This window comes from Neocloeon triangulifer, unplaced genomic scaffold (genome assembly GCF_031216515.1).
Source record: "Neocloeon triangulifer isolate White Clay Creek 2 clone unplaced genomic scaffold, ASM3121651v1 ptg000012l, whole genome shotgun sequence".
Lineage (NCBI taxonomy): Eukaryota > Metazoa > Arthropoda > Insecta > Ephemeroptera > Baetidae > Neocloeon > Neocloeon triangulifer.
In genome coordinates, this window is record NW_026775554.1 from 5,797,354 (window position 1) to 5,815,705 (window position 18,352).

General features: G+C 39.7%; 2 protein-coding genes across 4 annotated transcripts in view; one reads left to right on the top strand and one right to left on the bottom strand.

Moving 5' to 3' along the window:
• LOC132197685 (transcription factor HES-1-B-like) overlaps positions 1-18,352 on the bottom strand; it is a 201,888-nt gene that overhangs the window by 133,374 nt on the left and 50,162 nt on the right. The window lies entirely within an intron of this gene.
• On the top strand, positions 13,182-17,214 carry LOC132196769 (protein hairy-like). The gene is made up of 3 exons (XM_059619632.1): positions 13,182-13,498; positions 15,210-15,305; positions 15,897-17,214. The coding sequence occupies exons 1-3, from the start codon at positions 13,337-13,339 to the stop codon at positions 16,707-16,709; spliced, it is 1,071 nt and encodes a 356-aa protein (XP_059475615.1). The 5' UTR covers positions 13,182-13,336; the 3' UTR covers positions 16,710-17,214.

The window sequence follows — 18,352 nt, forward strand, 5'->3', positions numbered from 1 at the left end:
AAATAATAATGTACTCTCTTGACTTCTTACAATCGCATGGTAATTAATTTATATTCATTTGTCTCTATTAGAGTTGGTATTTAATAAGAGAATTAATTAAACAAAAATATAATAAATGAAAAATAGTAAAAATTCCATTTGTACTGTAAAGCTGTTGTACATTAAAACAAAGACGACTCTTTAAAAATAAATATATGATAGCAAGTAGTCGTGGTACCATAGAAAAATGTATTAAACAAGACGTAATTATTATTAACTTTCAAAATAAAACTATTAATCTCTTATTATATAGCTCCAAAAAAGTGAGCGGTGTATTTTAATATTGCTTTTTTCTTGCTGGCAAAAAAACACCCTCAAAATGCAAAACCGTGAAGAGGATAATGGCGGGTCAACAAAAAATCCAAACACGCCGTATTCAGGTTTTTTTGCCTTTTCAGGAGCAAACATGCACAAACCGGCAGCCGCGGACTTTTCCCAAACTGCATAAATTATTTTTTGTGTCCTGCCGTCCTCCTCTCAGCTTAAAAGTCTCTCGGCGCGGAGAAATTCCGATCCCAAGAATTATTGCCGTTGTTCGCTGGAAAAAGAACAAAGGGAACACGAAAGTCCCAAACAACTAACAGTAGCCCGTGCACGCAATAAAATTTCCCTCGACATGTTTGGTCCCATCGGCGGTTCGACTTTGAGTGCAGAAGCCGCTCCGCAAAAGGTCAAATTCAGGCGAGGGTCTGTTATCTGACGCGCGGGATCTGGGGCGGCCAAGAACAAAAAGTCTCCGCAGCACAAAAAGACTCTGAAAACGCCCGCCAACTCGCATCAGTTATGCACGTGTGGAAAATTTCCACTTGGTATATTATAGTATTATCTTGCATAGGGGGTACGTTGTTTATCAGGCCCAACGCACCCTCCCGGTTTTTAGGTCAATGGTCCCTTGTCCCATTCGCCGCGCTCTCACGAGACACACAAAGTAAATGGTCGTGTGGTTTCAAAACCTCGGACGGGAAGAAATGTATTTTATGCCCTGTTAATTAGGCGCGCCTGCTTTGTCCGGCCGATTTGGCACACCCCAAATAAAATATGTCCCGCAGCCTCTGGCGCCTCCTTGCTAGAGTGTTGTGTTGAGAAAAGGTCCAGAAGGTCTCGGGTCGGCGACGTTGAAGTCCTCTCGAATTTCACTTTTTCTGTTGTTTTCGGCCAATTCTTTGTCAAAGGAAATTTTTGAAATATATGACAAGAGAGGCGAACATCGTTATATGAAAATATATTTGGCGGCTAACAGCGTGCATGTCTAATTGGCTTGTTATAGAAGGGAACTCAATTTTATAGATATAACCATTTGATGCAAGCTTCATATGCGGCAAAATCCTGGCAGCATAGCATAATTTTTAAATATTTAATCCATGGCAAAGTTGTTCTGACAGATAATCTTCGAGTTAAATGCAAAAATGAAGATGATTTTTTTTTATCAAAAAGTGACAATTTTTAATTTCTTCTAATTGAAAAGGTTTTGGAAAATTTAGCAATTAATCCTGTTTTTTCTCTGGTATTCATTATTTTTTTTAACTTTGTGTAAAATGAATTTTTATTTTTATGTCTCTTATATGTTCATAAAATGAATAATTTAATAAGTAATAATTTAAACTATTTTAAATAATATATTATGTATAAAATTAAATGAAATAAACAAATTTTTTCCAAATATACACTATTTATTATTTAGCCATTGAAACAAAAATATAATTTAAAAAATGTGCTCAGAGATATAAATGTGCATTAAAAATTGAGAAATTTTTGTTTCGCCGTCTTTTTTTGGGAGCATTAAACATTAAATCAAATAAAGAAAAAAAATGACAATTTATTTCAAAATTGTAATTGAAGTAAAATGAAAAGCTTTAGAGGGGTACGTGGTGTAGTTACTCTACGTCCTTGTTATAAAAAAGTTAAAGGAGCAGCTGATGAAAGTGTTAATCTAGATGCACTAATTTGAGGGGTTTACATGCATAGGGGATCAAAAGCCGGTTTTCCAACTCCGTCTTTTTTTCCACTCCTGCAGCCGCTGAAAGGGTCGAGTTCAGTGACCTAGGACAGGTAGCAGCTGCACTGTAAGTCAAGTGAATGCATCCAACTATGCATGCACCGGCGAGTAATACACGTTCGCACAGCTTGCAGGCGGGGCCGATAAAGCGTATGCATTATTATAATACGGCCTGGCTGGTGCACCGTGCTTGAGAGAGAAAGAAAAGATGACCTTAATGGGGCAGTGACAAAACAAAATTAGTTTTGTTTTAAACTTATATCAGTAAAAGAAGAAGAAAAGCAAAAATAAAATGCAAGAAATATCAATAAATATTCTATAAAAATTAATTTTTGTATCAATTTACATCGTTTTGTTTCCGTCTTTAGAATAAAAGTTAATTTACTAGTATTTTTTTTTTAAATTTTAAAACACAATTTAAACATTTTTTGTTAACTATGACTGAATATGAATGGTATTAATGCAACGGAATCTCATATATTACATGTAAATAAATTAAAACGTGTTTAACATTGATATTTTTCATCAGCAAATTGTTCAGCTAAAAAAATTGTATCATTACATTTATTCAAACTTTGGTCTGTGCACTTCCCTGAAAGATGCATCTTGCACTCAGCGCATGCAGCATCTTCTTTTCTTTTCCTCGCACACAAAGTTTTTCTCCTGATATTTTAATAATAATAAAGAACTCACGACGGCGGCGACTCACTCGGGGCAGCTGGGATGCATTGAAATTATTTTCCATATCAACTAACCGACCAACCCACATTATTATTATGGTCTTGATTGCACCTGCCGCGCGAGCGAGCGAGCGGTAATGAGAGACAAGACCAGCGCAGTGCATTCTTTGTTAATCGTCCTCATCATCATGATGGTATTTAAACGCGCGTGTGTTGCACGGGCGACAAACAAACAACCCGCCCTTTTTGCTCTCAAGCAGAGAATAATGAAAATCGGCTTCGGCAACACGACACCGAGAGCGGCATTGTCTCTGTTCAGAAAAGGAACTCTTTCGTTGCTCGGTCGCCTGGGAAATAAAATTTATATAATGCAATGATCGCTGCGCGGCGTGAGTGTTTTTTATGCTCGGGAATAAATTTCGCTTTTGGAATGCTGAAATGTCTCTTTTGCTGAGCAGCAACGATTAAAAAGGAATGTCTGAAAGAGAATAAAAATTGACCTGCTCCGAGTTCTGCAAATTATTGAACCAAGAGCCATTTTTAAGCATATATTTTTTTTTTATAAAATATAAATGGCAAAGTTCTTGGGTCAGTTTTTACCCAGAAAACTTATGTCATGGCCTGTATTTAAAGATTTATGCATATATTATTGTATCACCAGGCATTCTCTGCCAAAATACATCATCCGTGTTAAATTCAATTTAAAAATTTGATCGCTGACAAGAGCGAGTGAAAAACAAACAAAATATGATTCAGTATACAAAATTAAAATAATATTGAAATTAAATTTGCATGCATAATTTTGAGGCTTCCAAGGAACCTTGTTATTTGTTTTTCCATTAATACACGCCTGGTTTATGTCATCAGTATGTTTTTGCTATTTTCTTTTGACTATCATTATTTGTATTATTAATTTTTTTATTTATGTCAAAACGAACTCACACATAAATTCATGGGAATTCACTTTTTAATTTTAAATATTTCTCATTGTCAGTGTCAGAAAGCTGTTAAAAAAATATTTGAATTGCATTTTTTGGTACAGACTAAACTTTTCCATTTATCTTCTCATGGTCAGTTTCAAAATGTATTCATCAATAAAATCTTACTTATCTTTGCTTATTCTACTCAAGTCACGACAGTAAAAATTTACAAACAAAAATGAAGCTTTCTACAGTTGTATAGACAAGAGACTTTAAAAATATAAACATAGATAGAGACGCTCGCACACCTGACGTGCACTGGTTTACATGTTGTGCGTCGCGATGTTGCAGAGAGAGCAGCTGGCTGCGCCCATATCAAAAGCGAGCGAGAGAGATTTATCCATATTCAACACACGCGAGAGCAACAAACCAAACCACAAAGCTGCATCACGTAATTTCGCCACAATCAAGCACACGCCGGCAATCAGAGCCGCTCGGATTTGCAGCTCTCGGCCCCAAGAACGCAGCAGACGTTTCTCTCTCTATATAAATATGCACACGTATGTTCCTTTGGCGCGCATGTGGGCAAAACACAATATGATATAATAATCCGTTGAGATCATTTCGTGACTCACATGACATCAGCGCGTGTGGATTCGAGAAATATCAAGTGTGTGGTACTCTCTCGTGCTGATAAATTGTGCCCAGTCAAGAGCGTATACATTCAAAAAACGAATAATGGATATTGTGTGCCTGGGTTTTGTTATATTGGGTGGCATATATTGTGCGAGAGAGTATGAGCATGTTCCTCTTCAGACTATTGTACAATATGCGATCTGCCCGCAAAGATTAGCCAAAATATTTTGCATCATCATCCTAAAATAGCTCATGCATCATGCATTGCATACCAATAATAATTATTATAATCTGTTTAAATAAAAGATCATTATTATTTAATAATTGGGGGAGATTCAATAGACTTAGCTCTGCCGGGATAAAAGATATCCCGAGATATATCCAAAGGGATGAAATTTAGACCACTGTCCCCGGTTAAATATTTTTTGTCCCGCCTTCAATTTTTTCTCCCCAAGTCATTGGGGGATATCTTTTCTTAGCCCCCCCTACGGGATAAATATTTAACCCGCGCTAAAATAAATTAGCTGGTAAGTAAAAGATCGTCAACATGCTCGAAAACTTTTTACATTTTGGCCAATTGCAAATTAAGCAATTTGAGGTGCTCATATGTAGGTGCTCATATGTGCACCTGATATGAGGTGCTCATTTTAGGTGCTCATATGTGCACCTGATATGAGGTGCTCATTTGAGGTGCTCATATGTGCACCTGATATGAGGTGCTCATTTGAGGTGCTCATATGTGCACCTGATATGAGGTGCTCATATCTAGGTGCTCATATGTGCACCTGATATGAGGTGCTCATTTTAGGTGCTCATAAGTGCACCTGATATGAGGTGCTCATTTTAGGTGCTCATATATTCACCTGATATGAGATGCTCATTTTAGGTGCTCATATGTGCACCTGATATGACGTGCTCATTTTAGGTGCTCATATGTTCACCTGATATGAGGTGCTCATTTGAGGTGCTCATATGTGCACCTGATATGAGGTGCTCATATCTAGGTGCTCATATGTGCACCTGATATGAGGTGCTCATATCTAGGTGCTCATATGTGCACCTGATATGAGGTGCTCATTTTAGGTGCTCATAAGTGCACCTGATATGAGGTGCTCATTTTAGGTGCTCATATATTCACCTGATATGAGATGCTCATTTTAGGTGCTCATATGTGCACCTGATATGACGTGCTCATTTTAGGTGCTCATATGTTCACCTGATATGAGGTGCTCATTTTAGGTGCTCATATGTTCACCTGATATGAGGTGCTCATTTTAGGTGCTCATATGTTCACCTGATATGAGGTGCTCATTTTAGGTGCTCATATGTTCACCTGATATGAGGTGCTCATTATAGGTGCTCATATGTGCACCTGATATGAGGTGCTCATTTTAGGTGCTCATATGTGCACCTGATATGAGGTGCTCATTTTAGTGCTCATATGTGCACCTGATATGAGGTGCTCATTTTAGGTGCTCATATGTGCACCTGATATGAGGTGCTCATTTGAGGTGCTCATATGTGCACCTGATATGAGGTGCTCATATCTAGGTGCTCATATGTGCACCTGATATGAGGTGCTCATTTTAGGTGCTCATAAGTGCACCTGATATGAGGTGCTCATTTTAGGTGCTCATATATTCACCTGATATGAGATGCTCATTTTAGGTGCTCATATGTGCACCTGATATGACGTGCTCATTTTAGGTGCTCATATGTTCACCTGATATGAGGTGCTCATTTTAGGTGCTCATATGTTCACCTGATATGAGGTGCTCATTTTAAGTGCTCATATGTGCACCTGATATGAGGTGCTCATTTTAGGTGCTCATATGTTCACCTGATATGAGGTGCTCATATCTAGGTGCTCATATGTTCACCTGATATGAGGTGCTCATTTTAGGTGCTCATATGTGCACCTGATATGAGGTGCTCATTTTAGGTGCTCATATGTTCACCTGGTATGAGGTGCTCATTTTAGGTGCTCATATGTGCACCTGATATGAGGTGCTCATTTTAGGTGCTCATATGTTCACCTGATATGAGGTGCTCATTTTAAGTGCTCATATGTGCACCTGATATGAGGTGCTCATTTTAGGTGCTCATATGTTCACCTGATATGAGGTGCTCATATCTAGGTGCTCATATGTTCACCTGATATGAGGTGCTCATTTTAGGTGCTCATATGTGCACCTGATATGAGGTGCTCATTTTAGGTGCTCATATGTGCACCTGATATGAGGTGCTCATTTTAGGTGCTCATATGTTCACCTGGTATGAGGTGCTCATTTTAGGTGCTCATATGTGCACCTGATATGAGGTGCTCATTTTAGGTGCTCATATGTTCACCTGATATGAGGTGCTCATTTTAAGTGCTCATATGTGCACCTGATATGAGGTGCTCATTTTAGGTGCTCATATGTTCACCTGATATGAGGTGCTCATATCTAGGTGCTCATATGTTCACCTGATATGAGGTGCTCATATCTAGGTGCTCATATGTTCACCTGATATGAGGTGCTCATTTTAGGTGCTCATATGTGCACCTGATATGAGGTGCTCATTTTAGGTGCTCATATGTTCACCTGGTATGAGGTGCTCATTTTAGGTGCTCATATGTTCACCTGATATGAGGTGCTCATTTTAAGTGCTCATATGTGCACCTGATATGAGGTGCTCATTTTAGGTGCTCATATGTTCACCTGATATGAGGTGCTCATATCTAGGTGCTCATATGTTCACCTGATATGAGGTGCTCATTTTAGGTGCTCATATGTGCACCTGATATGAGGTGCTCATTTTAGGTGCTCATATGTTCACCTGATATGAGGTGCTCATTTTAGGTGCTCATATGTGCACCTGATATGAGGTGCTCATTTTAGTTGCTCATATGAGCAGCTCAATTTAGGTGCTCATATGAGCACCTCAAATGAGTCTATTTCTAATGAATTTGTAGTCAACTTGGAGTCGTTTTGTAGTGAATTTGTAGTCAACTTGGAGTCGTTTGTAGTAGTTTTGTAGTGAATTTGTAGTCATCTTGGAGTCGTTTTGTAGTCAACTTGGAGTCGTTTTCGACTCTTATACGACTCCCAAAATGCGCTAAAACACGCAAAGCTCGTTCTCCCTTCATATTTATATACCACCTTGCTTTAACATCCCAACAATTTTACCATCAATAAGCCGTCAACTATTTCAACTGTTGAACCACCTGACCTTGCTATCAATTTTGAAACAAAAAGGTCAGCCGCTAGTAATAAAAAATTAAATACAGTCAAAAATTTTCTTGACATTGTCTGAGCTGAGTGTCCATTGCAGATGCACTTTTGACAGCCGGCAGCCGTAGCCAGCCACTGGTTACTGGTTCCTGGTTCAATACTTGATTTGATAGCAATAAGAAAAAGATTTATTTGCCCAAATTAACTTTGACGAAAAGGTATTTAAATATTTGGGAAACACTTAAGATGAAAGAAAAGCAAATTCTTTTTTCTTCTACTTTTTCACGTTCACTAATTTTTTTCCTTTTTATTTGTTAAGTGTAATTAAAAAAAATTGGCGAATTTAATTTATCTACAAATAAAAAAATAAGCTTGAGAATTTTAATTTTTAAGCGTTGAGAAATTTGAAATTTTATGTGCAAAAAATTTGAAAAGAAAAAAATCCTTGCATAATTTCGCTTTGATGAAGAGGTCTTTAGAAATTTCTGAGCAAAATAAATAAGCAATTTTAAATTAAGTTCGATACAGAATTTTGTGTTACCTTTGGATTTCAATTTTGCCCTCATTTCCATGATCCTCACAAAATTTTGATTTGAAAAAGTTTTTTATTCATTGCAATTGGCCAAAATCTAAAAAGTTTGCGAGCATGTTGACGACCTTTTATTTACCAGCTCATTTGATTTTAGCGCGGGTTAAATATTTATCCCGTAGAGGGGGCCAAGAAAAGATATCCCCCAATGACTTGGGGAGAAAAAATTGAAGGAGGGACAAAAAATATTTAACCTGGGACAGTGGTCTAAATTTTATCCCTTTGGATATATCCCGGGATATCTTTTATCCCGGGAGAGCTAAGTCTATTGAATCTCCCCCATTATAATCATTTATTTAAAAAGATTATTTAAAAAAAATTATTGATATTTACAAGAACTTTAGAAAATCTCATTTCCATCAAGCAGCTTTTGGTAAAATTGGCATAATTTCACAAAAACTCAGAACAAACAACTTAAAATTCTGTGATAGCAGCCTTGGAGCAATTTGAGCCAGCAGCAGCGCGGCGTGTCATGCAAGCGAACGTTGTGTTGTGCACGTGGAATGAAAAATTAATTAGGCAGAGGCGTTGAATTTATCTCTCAGGGTAATTACCCCCGTTTGGGCGCGCGCGAAATGAGGGTGTGAGAGAGATATGCCCGCAACGGTGACGAGTGAAAAGGTCATACCATTGTACAAATAAATAGGGCCGGGTGCTGCGCAATGGTCTTTGCCAAAACCGCGCGCGCCCACCAGAAAAGCTGCCCCCGCAAAATCTACCCCTCTGGCCGAGTGAGTGGGTTTTGCACTGGCAGCTTTGGTGGATTGTGCACACGGACCTTGTATGGGTCAATATACTGTTGATAAGAGGATTTGCTAATTATATAGAATAAAAAAACCATAATTTGATTGTTCAAATTAAAAATAAATTTTAATAAAGGAAATACTGGATATATAAAAGAAAATCGTTGCTTAAAAAATCTTGCCAACATTAGAAACAGTTTTAGTCAATTGCAAATAATATTTTTTGATCTATCACTTAGGCAATCATGTTTTACTTTAGCGTTTTAATAATAAGTCAACCCTGTTTGTCAAATTTGTAAAAATTCCTATGCATACAGAAGCATGCACCGTATTGTTCATAAAATTTTGACTCCTATAGACAATTAAATGTGTTTTTAAATGAAAAATCAGTTTTTAAACATATTAAATGAACAAATTCAAATGAAATACAAAAATTATTTATGAAACTTATAATTATACCCTTCCAACTAAAATATAACGATTATTCGTGATTTTTTAAAAAGCGTTTTAGATTTAGTTGCAAATTAAGGTTATTTGTGTGCCAACTATTTTATCCATTATTTTCAATACTTAAAAATTGAAATAAGTTAAGATGAAACATTACACTTTTGTTCTTATTTCATATTTCTCCCCTGAAAATAAGCTTTCACTTTTATGTATTATGTTTTTCCTAATTACATTTCTTTTGTAATTTTTTTTATGAGATGTAAATTTGTTAACGTGACTTTAAAATTTAAATTTGGTAAAGGAAAAAAACTATACAAAAAGTTCTGAGGCTAATTTAATTTTACTGTTGTCAGGTCAGTTATTAGATTAAAGTTGCGTTTAATATAGGATAGGATTTTTAAATTCGAGAGTGTACGCCAAATGCAAATGAGTTTCGAAAGGGCAGCCAGCAAGCTAGGGAGCGAATGAGTGTGCGTCCGTCCGGTGTTGGCCGGTAATCAATTGCGAGGCGGGCGGGTCAATCGGCGGCGGTGACGCAGACGGTGTGCGAGGCGAAATTTTCCCACCGTGCAGCGAGGCGCACGCCAGCATTGGCAGTGCGCTCACGTCGGCGTAATAATGCGGCGCGAAAGAGTGGCGGCAAGTGTGCATACGCGATGATGATAATGGCAATACGTCATCATTCAATACTGCTGTGTGGGAGTTAATATGGGGACCATGCCACGCCATGCCCGCCGCGGCGCACTCACTTAGTGTGGGAACGGGCTGCTTTCTCACGAAACGCTATAGCAGCATGCGTGTATAAATTTACATGGCGCGCGGGCTGCGAGCCAACACACAGAGAGAAAAAGAAAAAGACCCGCAGAGATCCGACGACTGACTCGCTCGCTCGCTCGCCCGCCGTGCTTATGTGCAAATACATACGTATCTACTTCGGAGCACCGAGGGAACACCATCATTTTTATTGCATTTAAATTTAAATCGTATATTGACAATCGATCAAATTTAAATCGCACTTCCATCAAAAATTCAAAATGGTTTTTTGTTTCTTGACATTTCTAAATTCAAAATTTGGATAAAATGTTGTGAGGGCACATGTTAAGATACTGTGTTCCTTTTATTATATTGAAGTACATTTTAAAGTATTATTACCAACTTAATTTAATAATTATAATTTTGTTAATTATTTAAACAATCAAGGGTGTAAAAGACGCAGTTATTGTGAAATTAGTTGAAGACTGCACCAGACGTTTAACATTTATACGTTGTGATGATTATATAAATTTAGCACTTGCATAAAACAGTTTAAAAAAGTTTACGATGAAGGATTCTTTCATGCAAAAATTTAAACACAAATAAGTTTGCAATAATGTGCTCTAAATAAAATTAAAATAACTATAATTTAAAATGTAAAAATATAACTTTTTAATTAGCAATGTGATTCAAGATATTTGATATTTTAATTTAAATGAATACTATTCTACTCATTAAAAATTTTAAATTTGATAATAAAGAAAAAATGAGTATAAAGGGTCAAGAAGCAGAGATAAGCTTAAACAGAGGAAACACAGGTATTAAATTTATTATTTTCAAATTTAGATAATAATAAAAATTACAAAAAAATAATAGATTTGAAATTGTCTATTATTCGTCGAAAATAACTATTTTGAAAGTATTTGATTAAAATACTTTACTTTCACTTCTGCTAAAGTTTATGTAAAAAATATTACATTTTTCAACACGTACAAAATCTTTCAGTAATAAGAAAATTTTGGTGTTCAATATTTTGTATTCTTAATTAATTTTTCCGGAAGCTACTAGAAAGGATTTCCATTTTTGAACCTCATCGGAGTTCCCTGCGGACGTCACGTCAGCACGAGGGCGGCAGAGTGAAAAAGACCTGCTCGCTGAGGCGGTGTCATCAGCTCACTCGGAGCAGAAAGATCCTCCTTTGCTTTTTATCTCTCTCACACACCATGCAGCCAGCCGGGCTATCAGTGCGACAGGATGAGCTCACTGCCTGCCGAGCACACACAGCCTGCCTCCGATTTAATGCGCGCAATCAAATTGATTTGCCCCCAGAGTGTGCGAAAGGGAAATAAAGAGGAGTCGCCGCCGCCGCCACTCGGGCGGACGAGCGAACGTCGCACTGGCTTTTGCGCGCGCTTTTCGCCCTAATTAACCAGACGGGAGCGTTTGAGCGAAGCGGGTTGCTAATTATAATTTAACGATCACCAACACTTTCACGCAAAAGTCAATAAACAAGGTTGGAACATTTTCAAAATTAATGATAATAACGAACGATGTTTGTTATGATAAATCAGCATCAGCACACAGCAGAAACATAAGTTTATTATTTATCATTATAATTATTTAAAACGTGTGATTTAAATCATGATTAACAATGACATTTTTAAAATAAATTTGCACACGATGTAGTAAAACTGAAATTGAGAAAAATATTAAGGATAACATGGAAAATGTATTAAATTGAATCTAAAAATTTAGTTTGAATAAAAAAAAGAATGTAAAAAAGAGTATTTTGGTTTTAATTTTGAAGTTGAAGGGAAATGGGATGACGCCTACCGCCTAACTACACCGTTCCGCTGTACAGGTGAGCTCCGCAGGTTGCATATCCGAGCCACCTTGCAGGCTGAAATACTTGCTGCTTGACGGCGTTGTTAGTTTTTCCTCTCCCCACAACTTGGAAGTAGTCGCGCTACCGCAGACCGCCGCTGCGTATGATGTTTTGTAATCTTTGCGGCTTCCGCTGCAGTTGCGATAAACTCCATTCCAATACCAAGAATCCATTCAGCATTCAGAACCCAATCAAATTTTTAAATTAATATGAACATCTTTCATTTCAGTATGAATAGAAGAAGAAAGAAACTCCATATTTATGTTTTTCATTTGTTAGCATTTATCTTTTTTTTTAATTGTTTTGTGTGGAGTTGTAGTGTGTTTGCGTTGTTAAGTGAATTCCAGTTTCCATTTTATTTCGCAAAATAAATTTAAGGAACCTTTAAAACCTATAAAAGTTGAAATTTGACAGTTTTATTCATTTTCTCAGCTTCGGTTTTCTCGCTCAGTTTCTGAACCCACGTCAAATTTCGATATTTATAATCTAAAAATTACTTTTGGTTTTTCTAACGGAAAAGGTTTTTCTAAAAATGATTATTTATGCACTTAAATATTTTTATATTTCGAAATACTCTTATTCATTGCAACCCGGCCGGTTTGTTTTTCTATAAATTTCAACAAAACTGAATAATTTTCTTGGAATTCCATACAGATTAGGCTATATCTTTAATCTCGACTTATTCTCCTAATCATCAAGGGATTTTAACACCTTTCCCGTTTTTACAAACACCTTGATCCTCTTTGTCCCGAAAACACATTTCACAAAATTTCTCCTGTTACTTTTATTTTGTAAACTTTTTTCCACTCGAGTGGAGAAACGAAATTGCGACATTTTTCCTGACAAGAAAAATCCATCAGCAATTCTTCGAAGCGTTTCAACACACCGTTCGGTTTAATCCCGCGGCGCCGCACAAAAATAGAAAATAGGTGCAGCGATAATAATACGAATGCACCCGTTCAATAGAAATATCTAATCACAATCGAACAGAGAGACCTTTTCAAGAAAAATAAAAAGGAGAGCGCAGATCAAAAGAAGCTGCAGATCGAAACTCAGGTATGAGAGAGAGAGGCTGGTGGCCGGCCTCAGGTACGGAGCGATTTTCCCACACGTCCTGCACACGTGCGACGCCTGGCGAGCTAACCTTCTTCAAATCTCCCTCCGGCTCCTTTTTTTCTATTCTTTTTCTCAGCGAACGAGCGTCGAGCGAGCGCGGCGAGCGAGGCGCGGAGAGAAGTGGAGGGGCAGCAGGGACTTGCTGCCTGCCAGACGACTGCCTGCTCCCATCGGCTCTCTTCTGCCGGGGTGCCGTGGCCGTGCCGCATTCCGCCGTCGTCCTTCGAAGGCAGTGCATCTCGCGGCTCCTCTCCCGCTCGCGATACACAGTGACACAGTGTTGATTGATACAAACTCGGTTCAGTGCGAAACCAATTATGGTCACCGGGGCAGTGAACTCGGCCAACACGTCCACCCCGATGGGCAGCACCAGCAACACCCCTGTCGCCCCTGCCGGTCTCACCCCGAGTGCGACCGCCAACGGGGTGGAAATGGCCCCAACTTCGGCGACACCCCGCAGAGGCAGTGAAAATCGAAGGGTGAGTTTCTAAGTTGATGAAAAATTTTTATTCAATTCAAATCTAGAAGATCAGTAAAATTTGATCAAGTGCTAAATTTGAAATATTTGTTCAAAAACTTAGGAAAATTTAGGAATTTGATGAAAATTGTAAAAAAATAATTAGGAAAATAATTGCAAATTTAATTTTTAATGGCCAGTGGCAGGTTTGAATCTCTTTTCTAAAATTCTGATAATTTTTTAAACTTTCTTGGTGAAATTTTAAAATTTCGAATCTGCTTAATTTCTCCGACAAGAAAATATTTGAAATGTCCGTTTGTCTATCTTGGCGTAAATTGTTTTCGTGGCTGGCATTTGCGAAATTCCGCACACGTCTCGTCAGCAGCTATAGTGGTGATTGCTCTGATTAATTTCATTGCGGCGTCGTGTCTGCTTTGGCGCGGCGCGTGTCGGGCGCCCGCGACACTCGCTCATTAAGGTTCGAGTCCACCGGGTGCAATTCGCACTCTATCGATATTTTGCCACCTCTCGCATTAGTCTGGCCGAGATTTCGGCTGCGGTGCCGCGCGACGTGCATGTATGCATGAATATTACGACGCAAGGTGCCGGCGGATCAATAAGCTGGCACTCGCCGCCGACACTTGCTGCGGATTGCGAGAGGGAGATTGATCCTTCCCGATTCCCCGAGCGCCGTTGGTCTGGCGGCCGACCGCAATTTGTTTCAAACAAACGTGCTCGACTCTCTCTCTTTGTCCGAACTTAAATATTATTTATTTTTTAATTTATTAGATTATCCAAATAAAATTAATTAATAAATAAAATGTGTTTTAATTTTTTTTAATTTACACATTAACTATAACAACAAAATGTTTTAAAGTGAAAACAGCAATTTTTGAATTGTTACTCGTCTTCAAAATAAATTCCCCAAATTTCAATTATTAAGTTTGGAAATCCGGAACTGGCGGATAATCTCAGAATCTTTGAATCACCCCATTGAGTGAAAAAAACCCAAATCTTCCGCTCTGACGGGCGGAGTGCCAAAGTTTTTGCTTTCATGTTTCTGCAGAGGAAGCAGAAGTTTTTCTCACGAGTGCGGATCTCTCTCTATATTAACGCGATTTGGTGGGTTGTTCAAAATTGGCCACTTAGCGCTTTTGCTAGCCAAGTCCGCCGGCCGCATTACAGCTCTCGCCGCTCACTCGCAGTTCTGTGTTGCAGAGCAAAATTTATTTTCGCGCGCGTGGTTCCTGTTGCCGTGAAGTGCGAGTGCCGGCGAGCGAGAAAGAAATTTATGGCGTCAATGAGTTATTTTCGAATTGCACGCGCTCTCTCGCGCGACTTATTAGTGGGCCGCGTTGGACAAATGCCCGGCGCGCGCGACCAAGCCCTGCAAAGTTGAAAGAGAATAAATCCTCCTACTTTGCCCCTTGGCGGACGTGCGCCGCCGAAAAGTAAGCAAGCCGTCCGCGACCCACGCTTTTTTCGGTTTTATTCACTCTCGGACAGGATAATTCTGGCCAATTGCGCCCTTTATTGTAATAAAAAGTCGGTTGGCTTTCCTATCAGCAGACGAATCAATTATTATCTCGACACAAATCTCGCTGAACCTGCCTACGTACATAAATCTAGCACTTTATCTTTTTTTTCTGGTCTCGCGCAAAAATATATAATCAAACCGCCGCGTGTGTTGAATAAAAAAATCTATAACAAGTCTTGTTTGTTTGTTGTTGCAGAGTAACAAGCCCATCATGGAGAAACGCAGACGTGCTCGCATCAACAACTGCCTCAACGAGCTCAAATCCCTGATCCTGGATGCCATGAAAAAAGACGTAAGTATTTTTATTTTGTTTATGCACACATACAAGTCCCAACCCTTTTTCGCTTTTTTTTCTGCCGGCGAAAGGCGCGACACTCGTGTGTTTATCTTATCCCTCGGCAGATATTTGTTCTTCCCAGACTAATTCCGAGTTGAGGAAACTCGCTCTCTTATCGCGGTTTGCATTTCTCATTGCGAGTGTAGACAGGTGCTTTTTTTTTTTTTTTTTTTTCAAAATCCGATATATAGAGAAATAGCGGCAGAAACGTTGTCTCCGCTTCGCTGCACCGTCCCTTCGCCTCTCTTTCATAAACTCCTCTGGTGTCATTCACGAAAGTACTCGCCTGCCTGATAATCGCCCGCGGGGAGAGGAAATATATATTTTTTTTCTATGGGTGCTGCTGCGTTGGCTGGTTACTTAGTTAATGGCTAAAAAAATCGCCTCTCTGCTGACATTGCTGATAAAGACGACGCGCTGCTAGAGCTCTTTTCAAATCACATCCAACCATTTCCTGCCCGATAAAAAGAGAGCGAGCGTGTCACTGAACCCGCCAATATTCACACAGCCGTATCTCACGATCTCATATTTTTTGCTCTGTTACAGCCGGCCCGTCACTCCAAACTGGAAAAGGCAGACATTCTCGAGATGACCGTCAAACACTTGGAGTCTCTGCAGCGACAACAGTCGGCCATGGCCGTCGCCGCCGACCCTGGCGTCCTCAACAAGTACCGCGCCGGCTTCAGCGAGTGCGCCTCCGAGGTGGGTCGCTTCCTGGGCAGGGGCGACAGCCCCCAGCTGGACCCGCACCTCAAACGCCGCCTCCTGGCGCACCTTTCAAACTGTCTGAACAGCGTCGGAAGCTCCAGCTCGAGTTCGCCGCCGCCACCTCAAGCTCTCAGCTCGTCTCCGTCACCCCCTTCTTCGGAGCACCACGCCCTCGCCACCCCCGTGCAGGTGCAGCTGCCGCCGGGCATCACCGTGTCGGCCGACGGCCGCCTCCAGGCCGCCCACAACGTCCTGGGCAGCGTCCAACTGGTGCCCACGTGTCTGCCCAACGGCGACATCGCGCTGGTGCTGCCCTCGCACCAGTCGCACGTTTTCCGAAGCACGGCCGCCCCCGTTTCTCCGTCGCCCTCGTGCGCCAGTTCCGCCTCTTCGGGGGCCTCCTCGTCGCCGCCCCCGCCACCTCTGGCCCCCTTCTCAAGACACCACCCTTCACCCTCGCCGCCCATCGGCTTCAACCTGTCCATGCGCAGCAGCAGTGGCTCCATCAGCCCCAGCAGCAGTACCGGAAGCCACCACTCGGACCTGGTTCGGCCGATGAGCCCGTCGGACGCCAAACCCCTCTCGCTGGTGACCAGGAGGACCAGTGAGGACGAGGCCAAGTCCTGCTGGCGGCCCTGGTCCATGGTCTAGCCCCGAAGGCATTTTATTATAACTTTAAGTTCTCTGATTCCGAGTGCCTTTTTGATTTAATCAATGTATAATTAATTTTCTCGATTGACTGATTGGTATATAATTAATTATGTTATGTTGAAGACAGACACATTACGATTCATTTGTGCCTTCTTGCTTGTAAAAAGTAGGATCCTTGTATCTGATTTTTGCGATAATACTGTGATGTACATAATTTTAGTTGATAGGACCCTAGCCAGGATCGCATTATTTTGTTCCGACGTGAAATTAATAGTGCCTTATGACAACAAAATCACTTATGTCTTCCAATTGAACGATTTGATTTTTGTTACTTTGTACCATACAACGTTTTAATCATTCAAACATCGCTTCATATATATGTATGATTTTGTTTTCTCGCCAAATAAAAGCAGAAGATTTGAACTTCTTATTTTAATGCACTAATCAGCGAAGATGATTATATTATACTGAACGAAAGAAATAAAGTGTATCTCTTGAAAATTAAAATGAATCGCTAACTTTTTCATTTCAATCACACTCAACCCTATTTATAAAAATTGTAAAGTTGCAAAAAGAAAATCAGCTGATGTTTATCAAGTTGCCGCACAATGAGAGATAGAGAGAGCTCATTCCTTTTTAGGAAGTCCAATAAAATTGCCATCCGAGGAGGCGCATTATTATTATTATTTGCTGAAAGCAGCCAGCCGACTTGCCGTATATAATAAAGTACCTCTATAGCTAAACGAGAGATAATTCATCACCGATGCTTGAATAATAGCCGCCGAGAGAAATTACAGTCGCCGCTGCCTGAGTGCGCGGATCTCTAATTTATTGCTCGAACGCAACAAGTCGGAAAATTATTTGCAAATACAACCCGACGGTATAATTACGGCAGAGATGAATGTAAATTAATCCCTAGACAAACGCCCTCGTGCCGCGAGTTCCTCGTTGCGTATTAACTCAATTAAAGCTAGAGAGGACATGGATTAAAAACTAGTAAAGATGAAAAAATAAAAAATAAGATCAACCAAGTATAAATAAATAAACGAATAGGTGGAAATTTGTTTATAATAAAAAAAATTATTTATTTATTTCTTTACCAAAAAAATAGTGCTAATAAGCCAAGTATTGAATAAGCAGCGCGAAAGAAATTAAAAGAAATTTACAGCCATTCGTTCATCTGAAGTACTCCTTAAAAATAAGTTTTTTTTTTAAATTAATGCATGGTCACATGGTGGTCCTTCTCTGGTCATACAGATTGAAGGCCTTTATTTTATGAATTTTAAAACGTAATCAGTCCCGGCAGCAACGATTTAGTAAGAGAGGCAATTATTTTACAAGCGCAGTGGCAGCGCGGGAGGCGTAATTGAGGCAGAAATTTACGCCGCCTTCATTAAAACAAGGAAGACGCAGGCGAGCGAGCGAGACTCGTCGCTCCTCGCGTGACACTCCCAGTCCTGCTGCAAACCCCAGCCTAATTGTCGGCGCGGTGAAGAGACGAGACCATCTCAGGTTGGGCGAGTCTGACTCACGCGGCGAAATGAGCTCTGCGTGCACGTCACTTTTCTTCTTCCTATCGCACAAAATAAAGTCTCACGAGTCGCGCTAATTTTCGAGTTGAGTGATTCGAAGCTCAAAAATGT

Excerpts from the sequence above, each read along its gene's own strand:
- LOC132196769 (XM_059619632.1), top strand. The coding sequence starts at position 13,337 with ATGGTCACCGGGGCAGTGAACTCGGCCAACACGTCCACCCCGATGGGC. Across the intron at positions 13,499-15,209 it reads GAGGCAGTGAAAATCGAAGG|AGTAACAAGCCCATCATGGA; the intron begins GTGAGTTTCTAA and ends TTGTTGTTGCAG. Across the intron at positions 15,306-15,896 it reads TGGATGCCATGAAAAAAGAC|CCGGCCCGTCACTCCAAACT; the intron begins GTAAGTATTTTT and ends GCTCTGTTACAG.